Source organism: Platichthys flesus, chromosome 7, assembly GCF_949316205.1.
Source record: "Platichthys flesus chromosome 7, fPlaFle2.1, whole genome shotgun sequence".
In the NCBI taxonomy this organism is placed as follows: Eukaryota; Metazoa; Chordata; class Actinopteri; order Pleuronectiformes; family Pleuronectidae; genus Platichthys; species Platichthys flesus.
Genome location: NC_084951.1, coordinates 20127598 through 20145044, shown reverse-complemented (window position 1 = coordinate 20145044; position 17447 = coordinate 20127598). Strand labels below are relative to the sequence as shown.

General features: G+C 43.0%; 1 protein-coding gene across 5 annotated transcripts in view; it reads right to left on the bottom strand.

The window, feature by feature from the left end:
- tmcc1a (transmembrane and coiled-coil domain family 1a) overlaps positions 1–17447 on the bottom strand; it is a 41761-nt gene that overhangs the window by 2746 nt on the left and 21568 nt on the right. For 4 of the 5 annotated variants that reach the window (XM_062392135.1, XM_062392137.1, XM_062392136.1 and 1 more), the window contains 3 exons: positions 3585–3842; positions 2727–3418; positions 876–1011 (listed from right to left, as the gene is read on the bottom strand). In XM_062392135.1, coding sequence (XP_062248119.1) covers positions 876–1011; positions 2727–3418; positions 3585–3842 — 1086 coding nt within the window. Of the gene's footprint in view, positions 1–875; positions 1012–2726; positions 3419–3584; positions 3843–4970; positions 5130–17447 lie in introns of those variants that run through there. The other variant, XM_062392138.1, reaches the window with a different exon arrangement.

The window sequence follows — 17447 nt, the reverse complement described above, 5'->3', positions numbered from 1 at the left end:
AAACATCATGAAAGGACGGAAGTAATACGAGTCATGTGGAAGGAAATGCTTTTGTTTTGAACAAACAGACGTGCCAATGGAAAGACTGGATTCTGTCTCACCTTCCTGTTTCAACTGTCAATATACACAGATGAGATAATGCCTGCAAGTGTAGTGGCTTGTGTGACCACCTCAAAGTTTCAGCTTGAGTTTAAAACTGACAACGTGACTGTCTCATCGGAGGAAAATTAAGACATGCAGGGATACTTAAAATAATAAGGATATTTACTGAAAACTTCAACCAGCAAATGAAATGATCAAATCTCTTGTTTCTCATGCACAATGCTTTTTTTCATTACTTTTCTTATCACAGTAACTCAGTGTTTCCTTGACAAGGATTATTTACAGCACGAAGATACAAATCCGACTTTGAAAAACATCTCAGATAAAAAAAAATTAACAATAGATAACTATCAGTGTGAATTTTAATAAATTACAAAATTATTTTTGATCTGAGTGGTTCATTTATGCTTTTTCCTGCATTTACCAATATTATAACTAGTTTATCCTTTAATTTATTACATACAAGTGAGTGCATTCAGCAGTTTATTGTATTTGTAAAAAATGTCAAAAGACAATAACATTAACAGAAGGGCCTGTTTGACTAAAGGCCCAAATTCAGTTAGTGCATTAGTAAATATATCTGAAATGTCATGTGCCTTGTCATTTGTACCTGACCTTCAACAGAACACATCTCTTTCTGCAAATTCTTTACCAGATCAAATCCTCCTTGAAACATGCAGCTATTCATTTGTCCATTTACATTTTAAAGTACAAATAGGAGAATACGATTTGACACATTTAAATAGATGTGCTTGTTGACCTGATGTACGAACCTGGATGTCTCTGGCTCTCTCATACGACTGGTAGGCGATCTTCTCCTCCATGCTGGCCAGCTCCTGTTTAAGGTTCAGGATCTCATTCTGGTGAAGTTCTGTCAGGTCGTTCAGCTGCTCCTCCAGACGTTCACACCTGAACACACAGACACAGAAACACCATGGCTTGTGAGAGTCGATTGGATAATTAGCTTCAACAAAGAGCCACATGCAGGAATTAGCAAGAACAGACCCTGAAGGCATCTGACCACATGGCACCTGACCTTACTGATGACTAGCTCTGACAAGATTAGGACGTGCTTACTCATCTGCTGATCCAACCGGCCAATCAGAGAGTGTGCATTACGATACTGACCAATGGGCAGTGCCCAGGCAGAAGGAGATAGATCTATACTGCTGTTAGATCTGGCAGGCGCATACAATTGGATGGACAACACAGGACCAGAATAGACAGAAGGTTGCCCCAGTGTAGGTTAGACTGAATTACTTTAGTAACATTGAACACATGGGTAATATGAAGATCTGTATATACTTGTATACAACATACATTTAATGTGGAGTGGTGGGATCTGATTTATTCTTATTTCTTTAGTTGTCAAATGAAGTAATTCAGTTTCTTTTTGAAGGCGTCAAATTGATCAGTCTTTTTATACACTTAACTAACGTATTATATTATTTGATTATTTCAGTAGGTTCATCACAGGCTGCAAAGAACCAATTACTTTTAATATTATCTTGTGAAAAAAAAATTCTTGGATGGGTCTAATAAATCAGAGGAGTAAAAAGTCCATGGTCATGCATTTAAATTATTTTCTTTATATAATTTCTGTCGATCGGTTCGTTGATTCAGCTCTGAATTTATCAAGAAACATTATTTTCATTCCTGGTTGAGTAACACTTTAGGCAGCTCTCTGTTAGGTTTGGGATGGATTAAGTCCCAGAGGTGCAATACAGCAACGTGATAGGTGGTTAAATGATGATTCCCTGTGGGTGCGCTGAAAACAGCTCCTGAGTGGTCACTACTATTTTGGTCTGAGAGGACAAAAGCAGAATCCTCTGGACTCAGATGGACATTTTAGGAAGAAAATGTTCTTTTATTATAATTTCCTGTCTTAACATCGCTGACCCTCTTAATCCTTGTGCCCTCTGCTCAGAACATTCTGTAGGAATGTGAACGTGTTTGTTTTAAGGCCATCTGCCCAGAGAAGCCTCACACAGAGTCTTTATGCAGAGCTGGGACGAGGGCTGAAATAACAGTGAAGATCCTCAGACTTAGAGGACACTGGTGAACTGTGCAGGTTGTGAGAAGCTCACAGTGTAAATGTAAAACTGCTGTCTCACAACGACAAAGCTAAAATTCTCTTAAATGCAGTGAAGAGGCGATTAACATTTAAACACTCTACATGCTTTAGTGACGTAAAGCAGCTGAGTTAGTCACTTAAACAATCCTGTTTATGAGGAATACACATATAACAATAAGACTGCTACTCTGCATAATATTAATGTCAATGTGACCTTGGCACATATGTGTTGAGAGTGAAAATAAAGCAGCACTTCCCGTGAGCTCTACATGTTTCTGCCGATGATGTCCAGGTCCAAGGTTTAGTTTTTATCCACTGTGAGCTGTCTTTGATAAAAGAGCTGTCAGAGCACAGGCAGGGGGGGGCAGTGCTGCCTGAGATGATACCTCAGATAACACAGTGATAGGAATGATCAGTGCACAAAGGGTTTTCTAAATATAGAAGTCCTTCCTGATTACACACTGTTGGACATTTAGGGGATTTCATGTGTTGACTGGTAATATGTGAGAAATATGTGACACACTTATAATTGTTCTCTTTCTCTGTGTACCTGAAGCGTTCCTCCTGTAGTGCTTGCATTACAACTGTGTAGTCTCTCTGATAGTGGCTCTTCAAGCTGTCAAGGCCCTCCTCTAGCCGGACCTGGCCCTCCCTCAGATCCTGCACCTCCTGCAGCAGCATGTCTAGGCTCGAGCTCTGACTCCTCTCCAGTGTGTTACCCTTGGAACTGGGCGGGCCCCCGGGTGCCCCCGTAGTGCTGTTGGCTCCAGCCGAGCCCGACGTCGCACTGGAGCAGTCTTCCTCGCTTCCGTACTTGGGACTTGACTGGAGGTGATGCCCGGCACTGCCCAGGGAACGTCCGCCTGCCCCTGTCACGCCTTCATCCAGCGTGGGGTCGTCCAGAGAGTCTTTGAGGGAGGGGATGTCTTCAGCACTTCCGAATTTGTTGCGAATCAGCGAGGCGATCTCTCGAGGTTTGGAAACGACGGCCCCAGCAGCAGAGTGAGTGGCGTGGGAGATGCTGGACAGGCCTCCCTTGACGCTGTCTACCACCCCTTCACTAAAGCCTGTGACTCTTGCTCCGACGCCCTTCAGTCCTTGCTGCATGTCTCGCAGAACATCCTTGGGCTGCCGGGGGATACCATTGTGCTCCACCTCCCGCAGCTTCCGGTGGTAGTGCTCCAGTTTCCTCTGCAGCTGCTGGATGGTCTGCGCCGACTTTTGGTTCTTTTTCTCAAAAACCTGACAGCCACAGAACAAGGCTTTATAAATGAGCGCAATGCACATGACACTTTACCTTGATATTTACGGAGATCTGCCCCGAAACTCTAGGTACAATCAAAACAGAAGCAAAAGATTGAATCTTTCACACAGCTGACGTCTCATAGAATGAATTCTTAGTTTTTACCTGTTTTATGCGTGTGCTTTGCAGTTTGTCGGCGTTGTTGGCCAGTTTGAGGTACTCAGCAACGTTGTCATCCCGCGCCGTCTGCTCGATCTTAATCTGCTCTGTAAGCTTGAGGATTTTCTGCTGCAGCTGGGCGATGGCCTGCTTGGTGCGCTGCGGGTCTGGGGTGCTATCCTCACCCACTGGGTAGGAACCGTCTGCCCCGTAAGACACAGCAAGGGGCGTTTGGCCCAGCCCACTCACCTCCAGGCGGTCGATCTGAAACAAGGAACAGGGCAGAAGACGAGGGGTTACAAGAGTTTGGGGTATGTAAAGGATCAGAAGATGGAATGAGGAATTACATGTTGAGGTAATTTTGCTGACACAAGGAAAAAAGGAGGCTTCTGCATTTCAGCCTGGAAGGAGAGCGGGTAAAAAGGAAACTCGTGGTCAGTTTGCGTGAAGAGCAAGGATGGAGGAGGTTCATTTTTCATTCAGGGATTTACAAGGAAAAGAAAGTGGAACCACTCAATAAAACAAAACTCCATACATCCAGGTGTGGACCTAGAAAAATCCACAAATCTTGGATATCCTTATTAAACAAACAAGAACAAAAGGAAAAAACAGTATCGGCAACAGTGAGCGACAATAATCGACAAGACTGACAGGATATTGGATTAAAATTCACAATGACTTCACAGATCAATAATGTTTGTCTTTTCAGATACTGACCTGATTTTGTCAAAAGGCAGGAAAGCATGGGGGGGGGGGAGGCGCTATCTAAATTGAGTTTTTCCCTTATTCTATCAAAACCTGTAGATAAATTCGACCAGAGCAGATAATGAACGTCACACCTTCGAATCACTGCCAGACGTTGTGATTCATTTCCTCGACACCTCAGCGGAAGAACACTGTGAGAACAGCTGGAGCTGGTCGTGCATCACCAAGGGATGGTGACACAAAACTAGTAATCTCATCACTGAGCAGACACATTTAAAATAAAGAAATAAAACGAGCTGCTGAACCATGACAGAGACCAAGCTGAGGAGAGAGACGCACAAGTGTCTGGTGCTATTCACCTTGGCAATCAGCTTGTTAAATAGGCCTGCCATTATAAATTATTACACACACACAGACACACACACAGACACACACACAGACAGACAGACACACACACACACAGACCGGGCAAACTCACGCACCAGAGGCTCACCTCACCTGCTCTCATGGACGTGACTAATTGATGACGGACACCACAGCCTACACACCACAACCGCACCCGGAAGAAAAACTGAAACTCCTCATTAAAGTAAAGAGAAACTTTTCCCAGAACTAGTTTTTTCCGATTTCTGATCTATCATCCTCAAAAACTGTGCGGAAACCACTCGTAACAAAAGCAGCGCTCACCTTCCCATTGGTCAAACGGATAAATTGTTCCCAGTGCATTTTGTCCACCGTGAACTGGAATCCTGTGTTTTCATGTGCACTGACACTGACACGCTACACGGCTCAGTCCCGGTGTGTCGGCACGAAGTTTCGCCGTGTGACTGGCAGACTGACCGGCTTATTGTGAAAGTGGAATCCACCTGAAACTCTGTCTACTGGGAGAGAGAGAGAGAAAAGCTCCTCCCCCTTCTCCTCCTCCCAGCTGGGGGGGTGACATCATCCTCAGAGCGGCACGTCAGGCAGCCGCCAATCAAACCTCACAGGAAGCCAAAATAGATCCTCACTCACTGACTTGTATTTTGGATTTGTTTAACGATGAGGCTCACTGTAAGAATCTCAGAATCACAATCAACCTCATATTGATTCTCATGTGTAAACAGAGAGGTGGCAGATTGTCAGCTACAGCTACTGAAGTCCTAACAGGCCTATTTCAGCTTCTTGTACGCAAGTATTTCCTTCTACTTCATACTTACACTGCAATTTAAAAAGGGGAAATGTACGTACTCTGACTCAACAATATTTGAATATTTTGGCAGTACAAACTGTTCAGTTTATAATATATGATGTATTCTAGATTCAACTGCCCGATAGTATAATTAGAATGGCACTTATAAGAGTGTGTACTTCCCCCAATGACCAATCCTCCCCTCATGAAACCTTATTTAAATTCACTAGATCATGATTCCTATTTTCGACCTCCACTTATTGCAGACCTTCCTAAATAAATCAAATGTTTTCCCAAGAAACACGACAAATCAAGGAAAATCTTGAAAATGTTCTGTGTGGCAATGTAAAAGAAAGTGATAAAAAAAAAAAAATCTGAATCTATATCACAATGTATCACAATCCTTCCACCATGTCTCCTGGTTATCCGTCCAGTAGGTTTTGTTTAATCCCGTGAACTAATTTAATAGAAAATCAAAAATTAAATAACAGGTACTTATATAGAGTAATTATATAGTATAAAGTATTTTCATATTAAAGTATTTCACTACGGACACATTTACAGGACAATACAGCTACAGACATACAGGTAAAGATATGGAACCATACAATTGTAATTAAAATCAGACGTGGCTCTTGCTTTACCACTGTAGGGTATTATTACTGATGGATATAAAACAGTCGTTGAGATCGATTCACAACAAGCAAATTAACAAGGGAAGTATGAGCAGCACAAACAGACACACAAAAACAAACACACCAAATGACTGCTTATCAGTAGGTCAGACTTTTACAACTACGGTTAGAGCATTTCTTTACAACAAAACCTGTTTAACAATAATAGATGTGTGTAACAAATGTTTGTGATCACAAAGTTCATGTGTGAAGTAAAATCCCATACTTGAGAGTCTGGGAAATAATGTGAGACTAAATCCACTATCAACTCCCAGACTCTCTGTCTGTATCTGTGCCAGGCAATAGAGAGGAGGAGCCCAAGAGGACAAGAAAAACCAGTCCAACATCTCTTTACCACATACACACAGCCAAGGGCACATTCCTCTGAGTGCTGGGAGACGCTACACATTTGGAAATTGATTTAAACCTTTCGGGGTAATTTGACTTTCAAATGAACAACTTTGCATTCTGTGGACAACTGCTTGGCAGCATTAAGCGGCCTAGAGGAAGTGGTCAATTTGATTAATTAATGACGTGTACAACAAGTCTAATCATTGTTAAATCCTCTTGTCGGGCACACGTGGCGATCAAACGAATCACAGAACTAGAATAGCCTGCCGGGCTGGCACAGAGAGCAACCAAGAGGTGACGCTGCAGAAGAGCACGTGGTCCATTCTTGGCCATAAACAAAACAGTATTTATAGCTTTTATGAGAGAAAGCCGGAGTAAAGTGGCAGTTTACATCAACATGAGTGTGGCATGGGGCAGATGACGGATTTATTTGAATTGTCAAACATATGCCCACTGACTTGAGGTATAGATAAAGAGGGCAAAGGACAACGCTTTGAACTGGATTGCCCTGCAGCTGAGAGCAGATAGGGTCCCGGACTCTGTGATAAGGAGACCTAATAACCTGTACACACTGGCACCAAATCGCACGTTCATTGATCGAAAATGTCCCCGTCAGCAGAGCGCTTCAGTTACATAAGCAGGGGCGCCACAAACAGCTGGCCAGTCAGTGGTGTGCCCTCTTCTCCAGCTTCAAAGGCAGCTCATATGTCTACGACTGGTCACTGCATAGTTATGATCTCATTTTTCATGCAGGCCCCGGAAACTGTTGCAATACCACACATAGCAAAGAGATGCTTCGTCCCCTATCCCTGTTCCAGTCACCAAACAAATTACGATCAGTGTCGTCCCTAAACGGTCCAGTTTTTATGTGATTAATCACGCATGTAATTAAAGATGGTGAGCGGAAGGATTAAGCTAATTTCCCAGGGTTAACAGAGCCAAACATGTTGATGTATTGAGCTGCTGAAGCAAGAAGCGACAGGCGCTGCATCACCAGTCTGTGTCGCCTAATGAGGGAATGTGTGTGTGTTTGTGCATGTGTGTGTGTGTGTGTGTTTGTGTAATTGGGGGGCTGCCTCATCCCACCTGATTAGATTTTATCGGTAAAGCAGAAAGACAAAGAGTCTGCACGGACCTGTCCCGCTTGCTCCTCGCATGCATCACTTACACATTCATAAAAGAGTGTGGATTTTTTCACACCCCCCACATCCCAAACTGGGTCCGCCTGCCATGGGCCAGGTTGTGCAACAGCCCCTGATCCAAGCAAAGCTGGTTAGAGCTGTGAAAGCCCAGACTTACCTCGGATCCACCGGAAGGCTGGGAAAGGCTCGGCCAAACCTAAACACTGACCTGTGACCATGAGTCTAGAGCAGGAGCTAGTGCCAGCTGACATCGGGCAAGAGGCAGGGTAACACCTTTGACAGGTCACTAGCATATTGCAGGGCAGACATACAGAGACTAACCAGTCACACCCACATCTATGGACAATTTAGAGTCTAACCCTGTCAACCCAACCCTAAGCTGAATGTCTTTGGACTGAGGATCACATAGGATTTTGCCTGAGGACATTTAAGAATGCAGACTGGAGGAGCCAACCTCCTGGTAAGAGGATGACCCACTCTACCTAGGATCTGTTGGGGACACACAGGACTCTGCTCTCCTGATGCTGAAGCTGCACGGTGATCTCCCAGTCATTCCTCATGTGTAATACTCTTAATGCCAATCACTGCATTTACAATCAGGCAGCAATAACGTTTTGTTTTGTTCAACAGTTAAGCATTTATCTATCCAGCACTCTAATCTTCCGACAGAGGTCATCTTTCAAAGCTGAGAGAATTGACTGTTCCAAATAAACTGAAGATGCACTGTTAGAGCCTGTTTTAACTGCAATATCTCTCCTTTAATTGTTTAATCTGCTATATCAGCTGATATATAACACGTACAACTCAGTGCAGAATATATATTTGGAGTATCTCTAGCGTGTATTGATGCTGAAAGGGGACATTTAACTTTATGTACGGAGAAGAAAACACACACTCATTGTGTTATTTTGTCAGATGACTCCGGTGAGCTTAGGTTCAGTCAAGGCTGAGATGTTCTGATGGATAAACATGGGAAAAAGATTCATTCTTAAGCGTCTTATCACTCAGTGATGGATATCTACAGCTTTACCAGGTCAGGGTGAGTTTGAACCCTGTTTCTTCCCCTGACTGACAGCTGTTTATTTTTAAAAGACCTGAAATTCTACATCCTGTATTAAGAAATTAAACAAAATCAGAATACCATTTTTTTTTTATTTTACACTTAAAGATGATATAATGGTCTTACAAACAGTATTTAGTGTAAACATGGCTGTCACAAAGAACAGCTAGAGCAGCGCTGTGATTGTTGTGGATACAAACACTTCAGTCTGAAATGCTTGAGTTGTCTAGACCTCTTCCATTTTCTTTTACACAAAAAAAACTGTTATGTTCACAGTGGTCAAGGTCAAGTTTCTGTCAGTTAGTATGTGAGTGAGTGCAATGGAACTGTACCTTGTTGGTTGCTATGCCTCGCATTCCTGCTGAGCAGCGGTGAGCTTCCCGTGGTGACTGCTTGTGAAGCAGCAGTTTCACAGAGATGCAAGAATGACACCATGAGGAAAGTGTGATTTCAGGCTACTTATTTAGGGAACCTGTTTTGCTCCTCACCTCTTCTCTGAAATATGGAGGAGGTGTGGCGCTGATGTCATGGTACAACAGAGTTTAAGCGGCTGTAGGCCGGCTTATCTTACAGAGTCCAATATCCATGAGGGACGGGACCTTGGATCAAAGGAGGACATAAGATACGGGTCTAGGTGAACGCCTAGAACTGTAAATAAGTATTTGTGTCATTTACCTACTTGTAAACAGTTATTTCACATCCTAGAGCTGTGTCCTCTTTATTTTAAACCAACGATTTCTCTGTGACTCAACCTAAATCAAGGACAATGATTTCTGGGTTGAGAGAGTGAACTTCACACCCTGCAGTCTGGGAATCCAAAAGTGAGAATGATCATCTCAGAAACAACATGATGGTACAGACTACTCCTGATGTATTTCATTAAACAGATACAAAAACAAACAGTGTGTTCTGTTGTTATCTAAACTGGATAGAAATATATGTGTGTAATGGAAATCTGACTTTTGTTTCCTTTAAGGGGATCCAGTGTGGGAACAATGAACCCCATTCAATATGGAAAATTATGTAACTCCACGTGAAGCCGGACAAGTGGAAGTTTACTCAACACATGCATAACACAAGACTTAATGTTGCACTCACACACATACATATATAGCCAATGTCCACAAGTTTATTTCCTAAGGAATTCAGGGGGTGTGAGAAAAGCCCCTTGTGTCTAAATCCAAAAGAAACACAGTGCCGAGAGAGCAGGTCCGAGGAGGAAGAAAGAAACTTGGCTCCACTATCACAACAAAGACTTTAAAACCTTGTGATGTCAGGAAAATTCCTTTTCATTAGAAGTGACTGGACTCCAGCCAGAAATATTGAAGGTTTTCAACACAAATCACATCACATATCACAGGACCAACAGAGACACTTCAACTGGCAGCCATGTAAACACGAAATATGTAAACATGTACTGAAATCATGACAGAGGCTTAAAGTGATAGTTCACCGAAAAAATGAAAATTCAATCATTATCCTCTCACCACTAGGCCGATGGAGGGGGGGGTGGGTGAAATGCTTGAGTCCACAAAATATTCCAGGAGTCTCAGGGGTAAACAGCGTTGCAGCAGAATCCAGTAAATTGTAAATTGTGACCTCTTCTTCAGACAAAATAAAACAACAGAATAATACATAACATTCCTCCATATTGCTCCTGGTGGTGTCATCCGAGCTTCCACAAGCCCCGACATTCATATTCGCCTTGAAACAGCGTCATTGCACTGTGTTTTTAGCAGTGCAATGACGGAGCATTCACGGACCCTCTGACACACCATCCTGTGGCTATATCCCCTAGCTTAGTCACTACTTGTGGACTTTTATGTTCGAAACACGGTGTAAATGGCCGTGCTTCGAGTCCAATTTGAATATCTGGGCTTTCAGACATTTGGATAACACCACAGGAGCAGTATAGAGGCATGCTATGTTTTTTTTCAGTTGTTTTATCACGTCTGAAGTCTAGGTCCCCATTGACTTCAATTCTTTTGTATTCGGCCGCTACAAAGCTATACGAGACTCCAGAAGTGTTTTGTGGACTCAAACAGTTCACCAACCCCCTAGGAGATAATGAGTGGATTTTCATTTTTCAGGTAACTATCCATTTAGGTCGCACGCACGCACACACACACACACACACACACACACACTCCCCGATCCAGATCCAAAATGTAATGGGTTCTTCCCTAGCTAATTAAGACAAACTCAGAGACAAACACCAATGAAAACATGTCCTCCTCAGGGGAAATAATAATAAGTGTAGACTCACGGTGGTGGGAGTAGGAAGTGGAGAGGTGTCAGCGGTTACCAGATTGAGGATGACCTCCATGGCAGGAAGGCGCATGTGCACGGCTAAGTCTGGTGTCTGTTTGTTTTGTCTATCTGTTTGTCTGTCCCTTGGGAGACGACCACAGCCGGGGAAGAGGGGAAACACGCAGCCCTGTGAGAGAGCTCATCACTCAGGAAACTTCTCCTAAACAAAGTCCACTTGACTTTAAGGCCACTGGACAAAGACGCCACTTGGCAACTCTTACTGGAGTTACTGTTGGCTTGATTAAATATCCAGAATCCATAGTGTGCTCAGTCCCTCCAGCGGTGAACCATGACTACTGGAAGCCCCAGAGTCTACAGAGTGTTGTGCTGCTGGTTCACAGAGCAGCAGCTCCTCAAAGCCCACGACTATGCTTCAGAAGAAAAATGTGCTCTGCAGTACACAGCGCCCAGCAGAGCCAATGGATCACACGTGCATGCGCTTCATCAAGCACGACTCCCACAGACGGCGTGCGCTGACGGGAGAACAAGGACTCCTCTGGAGCAAAGGGTCCGTCTGATGCAGGTTTGAGGCAGCAGAGCCGAGGTGGTTAATCGAATGTGGACTCGCCCGGGTCGGACAGAGGCAGGAAGAGTTTACTGTGAAGTGTTCAAAGAGTCCATCAGGCTTAAAATCGTCAGTGTGAGAACGAAGAGGCAGAGGACGGATGTGAGGGGAGTGAGGGAGCAGACTGGAAAAAAAGAGCCCACCAGGAGCTGTCACTGAGAGAGAGACTGAGCGAGCGAGGGAGCAGAGGAGAGAGGGGTTGTGTGAACGCTTCGTGAAAAGTGGGGAGGGAGGGAGGGGAGGGGGGGGGGGGGGGGGTGGGGGGTAATGGCTTTTCTTCTGTTTGGAGTTTCTAGGCCAGTTCAGCCACCAAAACAGTGGCTAGCTCAGGCAGAAAGAAAAGGAGAAAAATCCTCAGCTCCGTCCGTTCAATTATCACACAGTTTGATTGTCACAGCCAATCAGTTGGCAGAGGGATCACGCTGAAACGAACCACCTTCCTCTGCCTCACACACAGGGACCAGACTAAGTGTTGCTGCTGACCACTAACGCGTATTGACCCGACTGAACTGTGGGGTTGTATAACACGGAATGCACAAGGAGGGGATGGTTTTGGTTTATGTGTGGAGGACAAACTTACAGAGTCTTACTTACACAGATTACGCAGTCATATGACGATTACAAAGCTGCTATTCAAAACTGTGCATATGTGCGTACACATGACTACGGCCTGCATCTGCGTCACTGCATTACTGTTCCACAAACGGAAGAAGTTCCTCAGCACTGCTTAGGTAATATTCTACTGCAATTTCACAGCCACAAACATTGCAATCAATTTCATTAAGTGCTAAATTATGCTACCATGGTTTGTGATGAGTGAACGTGGCCGACCAGCCAGGGGATATTTGGGGTTATTATCAAACTGAATTGCTAGACAGTTGGATGTTGGTGATCTTCACCGCATTAAAACACATAAAACATCCATATTCATATTCAAATGCTCCCCCCACCCCCCCACACACACACAAAAAAAATGTGTTTTTGAGCCATCATTTAAAAAAAATTTACAAACCAATTAGGAAGACAAAACAAAGCAGGGAGCGTAAGGGTGAAGCCGAACAAGGGATACTGAACACTTCTGTGCAGAGGTCGGAGGGAGGGAAGGGGGGGGGGGATCAGACCATGAATACAGGCTTTAATGAGAGAGAGCGGGAGAATTGAGGGGACGGGGACGGGGGGGGGGGGGGGGGTGGTTAGGATTTGGGGGAAAAGCCTGCTTATATAAGAACAAACCCAACTTGTTCACATAAGTGCAAGTGTGTGACATGTACTGTAGGTTTGGACCCGCTATTGTATCAAGGGACGCACGGCAGCATTAGTGGCTCAAGGTCTGAGGTCAGTCCATAAAATTGCAAACAGAAAGACATAAGCTGCAGGTCAATAAAGTTACTCTACATTTTATTTATATCCCTTCATCGGCAATTCTCCATACACACACACAATACATTTTCTTTATATGTTCCTTTAAATGATCTGTCACTTAGGTTGTGAGTTACATCCTTCCTAAAGTGAAAGCTAGCTTCAAACTATAGTGATCCACAACATTGAACTTCAGAGTTGAGTTATAAGCCGCAATGGGCTGAAACTCACTATAAGCTCCATAAGGGAATGTAATATTCTGGTAAAATATTTTCAGTAGATTCATTACTAGATCACTCATCACAAAAAATATGCATTACCTCTCATGTATTTTCAGCCCTGTCATTTAGTCCTTTGGTTAGTTTGTTTGATTGTGAGCAAGATTACAGAAAACAACTGCACAGATTTTTTAAATTTTTTTAACAATGTGAGATTTGGCTTTTCCCCCAGGGGATAATTAATAAATCATATTATGGAACTGATATTTAGGGAACTGATATTTATGAGAGTTGAACGGCTGAATGGAAGGACCTCCGTGGAGACTTACGCTCTACTGACTGCCAGAGTTACAGCTGATATCTAGCCCGTAATCTTTTAATAGTTCACACATAGCAATTGGTAACTGCTGATCAAATACTGATCTAGCTCCAATCTGGGGCTTTTAAATTAGTCTTGAAATCATGCAGTGTGAACCAGGCCTCAGGAACAGCTGGTGCGACTTGTGTGTGGTGGCACCGAGTAAAGTACCGATATAAATAAAAGTTAAATGAGGTCTCCGTACAGATGACTTCAGTGCCGATCAATAGTCACTTGGGGGAATCCCACACAGGATCTTTTGATTGACAGGCTCCTTTCAGACATGAGAGCATAACACACATTCCTCGCCCTGCCCTCAGTGTCATTCCAGCCTGAGGTCTAAGACTCCTGTGGAGACTGCATGGCCCCTAGCGGCTCATGGTAGTCCAGGAATACTCAGGCTTTCAGGGTGACTCAGGACATCTTCACACACTTACAGTAGCATGCCTTAATAACATACCGCAAATAGCAAGAGTGGCTCCGCAATGACGGATTCACAGAAGGGGGGGTATACTCATGTCCCGACAAGTGACTGATGCCTGAAAAGAAATGGAGATGTTGGCCTCAAGGGCAGTTTTACCCTATTACTGACACATTAGCTGGTCATAATTAGAGGATAGGATGAAAAGTTGTGGCTTGTCAAAGGGAGAAAATTACTGTTACTCACATGTAAAATGAGATGATAAAGGTTTCAGAAGTGTTCCACAGTTTGAGAAATATGTGTCATCAGACCTAATGAGGCACTATAATTAAATAGACATGAATTGGAATTAAATGTTCAAATCTAATATCATATTTCAGATGCAGTGGTTTAATTTGTAAGACAAATTGTCCATATTAATCATTAGACTTCATGTATTATTGATGTATTCTCCACTTAACATATAGAGTTAAATCTAGAGAAATGCTAAACTGCATTTCGTTGTATAAGTACTTGTATTGTGCAATGACAATAAAGTTGAATTGAATCTAATCTAATCTGGGGCCGAACACACGTGTGTGATTAGTTCAATTGCACCTTTTTCAAAAGATCCGGCTCCATGAGATTTGTGCTGTTCACACTGTCATTATGAAATCTCATCTGGGTCACATAAGTGGGGAAAAATTCAGATTCCGTGTGAATGTAATTTACCATAGATTCATCTTCATGTGCGAGTGAGTGTGTAAGAATTTCAAGAACATTTGTATAAAACACCTATTGATATCCTTCTGTGGCAACTCTTCTAATGGGTTGTAAGACAGAAACATACTGGCCCAGTTTGATGAATACATCCCATTACAATATCTCTTTCTCTCTCCCACTCACACATGCATTTAACGCATGGGACCTGACCTGATGAGCTGGTCATGTATGTGGCCAATCCAAAGCAGCACTGCTTATCTACTTAAATGACGGCATCATGCTATCTAGAGATAGGAACTGCCAACGTACTGTATATGCATACTAATATTCATAAAGAAATCTCTCTGAAACACTGGTAATACAATCTACCATTCTAATGTTAGGAAGAGATAGTTTTTAAGTTTATGGTCAGTATTTAATTTTGAACATTTTGGAATTATACACAAAATATAAACAAATAGTTACACAAAAGGCAGAATAACACAAGCCAAAAAAAGCAACTCCCTTCCTTCTTACAGGAAATTAATTGATTTCAATTATTTCTATGGCTGAGTATTTCTCCTGAGGCTGGGCTGCATGAAAAAATGACAAATGCTGACATTAGTGTTGAAAATCAATAATTGCAGTTATAGTTGATAACAAGATGTATGATTTTGAGAATGCTTGGCAAAATTGCTGTGTGAATCATTTGTCATTTTTGGATAAATTGACCATTGTAATGTTTACATTTTTCTTTTTTGTTGCTAATAGCTATCAAGTCATAGCAACTTGCTTATTTCTATGACAGCAAATCGTTTCAATCTAACGTGGTGAAATTTGTCAACTAGAAGTGCACAGTTCCCTAAACAGGTCTGTTTTAATCATCAAGGTCCATGAATTATTCACTGCAAATCTTCACACTGTTAAAGAGAGAAAGATCTGCATCCTGTTCCAGATCGGCACCGATATTGAACCAGTTCTTCTTTGGACCCACACTACACCCTTACATGAAGTTAAATGGTATTCCGTCTAGTTGTTTTTTCTCTTTCCACCTAACAAACAAACACCACACAAATCAGTACTTCTTGTTTTACAAAGAGCATAAGATTAATAAGATTTGTCAGTTTGACAAAAGACATACTGTATATCTCCAATGGACAATGCTCTGACTGATGAGCTCATACACAAAGGCTAAGAAAACAACCTTTGTGGAGAGGTTTCGTCATCCAGCTGTGAGAGCCTGGTGAGGCCAGGCAGTGCCACGTTGCCAAAAAGGTTCTTGAAGAATCCACAGGAGAAAGAGACTGGCTCTGATGTAACTGGACCGGGGTCGGAGGAAGGACAAATTCTATAAAGAGTGAGTGTAAAACAATAATATAAAAGTAACTAGGGTTGAAAGCAATCACTGTTAATGAAAGTTATACATCTAAGAGAAGAATTAACCAAACCATTGTTTTACTGTGCCAACACCAGGGTCCCCTCCGTGTGATCGTACATTGTGATGGCTTGCGCTGTGGCAGGGTTTGGGGGTGTGAGGGGTTACATAAAGGCAGAAGAGCAGGAGCTTTGTTTACACGGACCGGGGTAATTCAAGCCAGAGAGAAGGGACAACCATGACTCGGGGCTCGGGCCTTTCTGAACAATACAGTCCAGATAAAGAAGAAGCCCACGATCCCACCCGAGCTGTCCAGTCCTTCCTGCTCTAAGATGTAATCAATGGCGACATTAGCAGTAACATAAACCAGCGGGTACTTTGTACACAGAGGCCAATATGATTGTTGAGTGCATGACTAATCTTATGAATAAGATTCCCCGAATGGCACAGATTAACAACCTGAAAACGTAACCGGCAACAGCTGTAACCGCCTTAGGGCCATTTTCAGGCGTTTATGTTTGAGGCATACAAATTTATATCGGATCTGCATCATTGCCTACAATAGTGGAATTCAGCCTAAAGTACAACATATGTCTGGTTATAACCTCTAGTGTTACTCTTGACTGTGTGATATGTGCAGGACAAAGTATATCAGGTGTACATGAAGGGAAACCGAGCGGGTATGTGACCAGAGAAGACACAGTGTTTCTCCATTGGTGGTGGTTTGAATTAGTCAGAGCTGTTTATGCAAAATGGAATCAGAAATGGAACTGGCCCAAAAATGCAGAGCTGGCCTGGCTGCATGTACAATACCAAGAGTACCATGGGGAGGTATGCAGGCCCAAACACTCAGCCAGCCTATTCATACGCAGGAAGATGAAGAATCTAGAACAAACAGCCCCGGCCTCTAGTGCCTGAAAGATTATTTGGTCTGGCACCTTCTCAGTTGTTTCTGGCCTCTGCACCCAAACCCCATTCCAAGCATTGATCGTGGCCCCACGTTGAACCTCACTTCCAACATTGCAGCAGACTTACTTGGACAGTCTGGGGTCAGACAGTGAGCCCTGTTTGGGAAGTTTAAGTAACACAACGTGTGAATTAGGCAATTAGGATGCATTCGATTTCATAACGGGAGGACTGATAATGAGGACTGGCATTTGGCTAATAGGAAGTTCTCATCAGTGCGGCACAGCTATTATGTAGTGACATTATTAGAGGGCATTCTCACGTTGACCCCTTCTTGATTATCTAATGACTCTAAGTTCCAAAACTATGCACATAATTATACTGAAATTTCCATTAGTAACTCAGGAAACACACAGGTCCTGTCTTAGAGTTCTCAGCAGACGACCTGGGATGTCGCAATTAGAAAAGCACTATTAGTTTAACAAATAGTGGCCCAGTTCCATCTAGGTGCCTCAGCAGTCATGCATTTGAGCCTGTATCGGGGCTATATTACTTCTATGTGACTTCTTACAT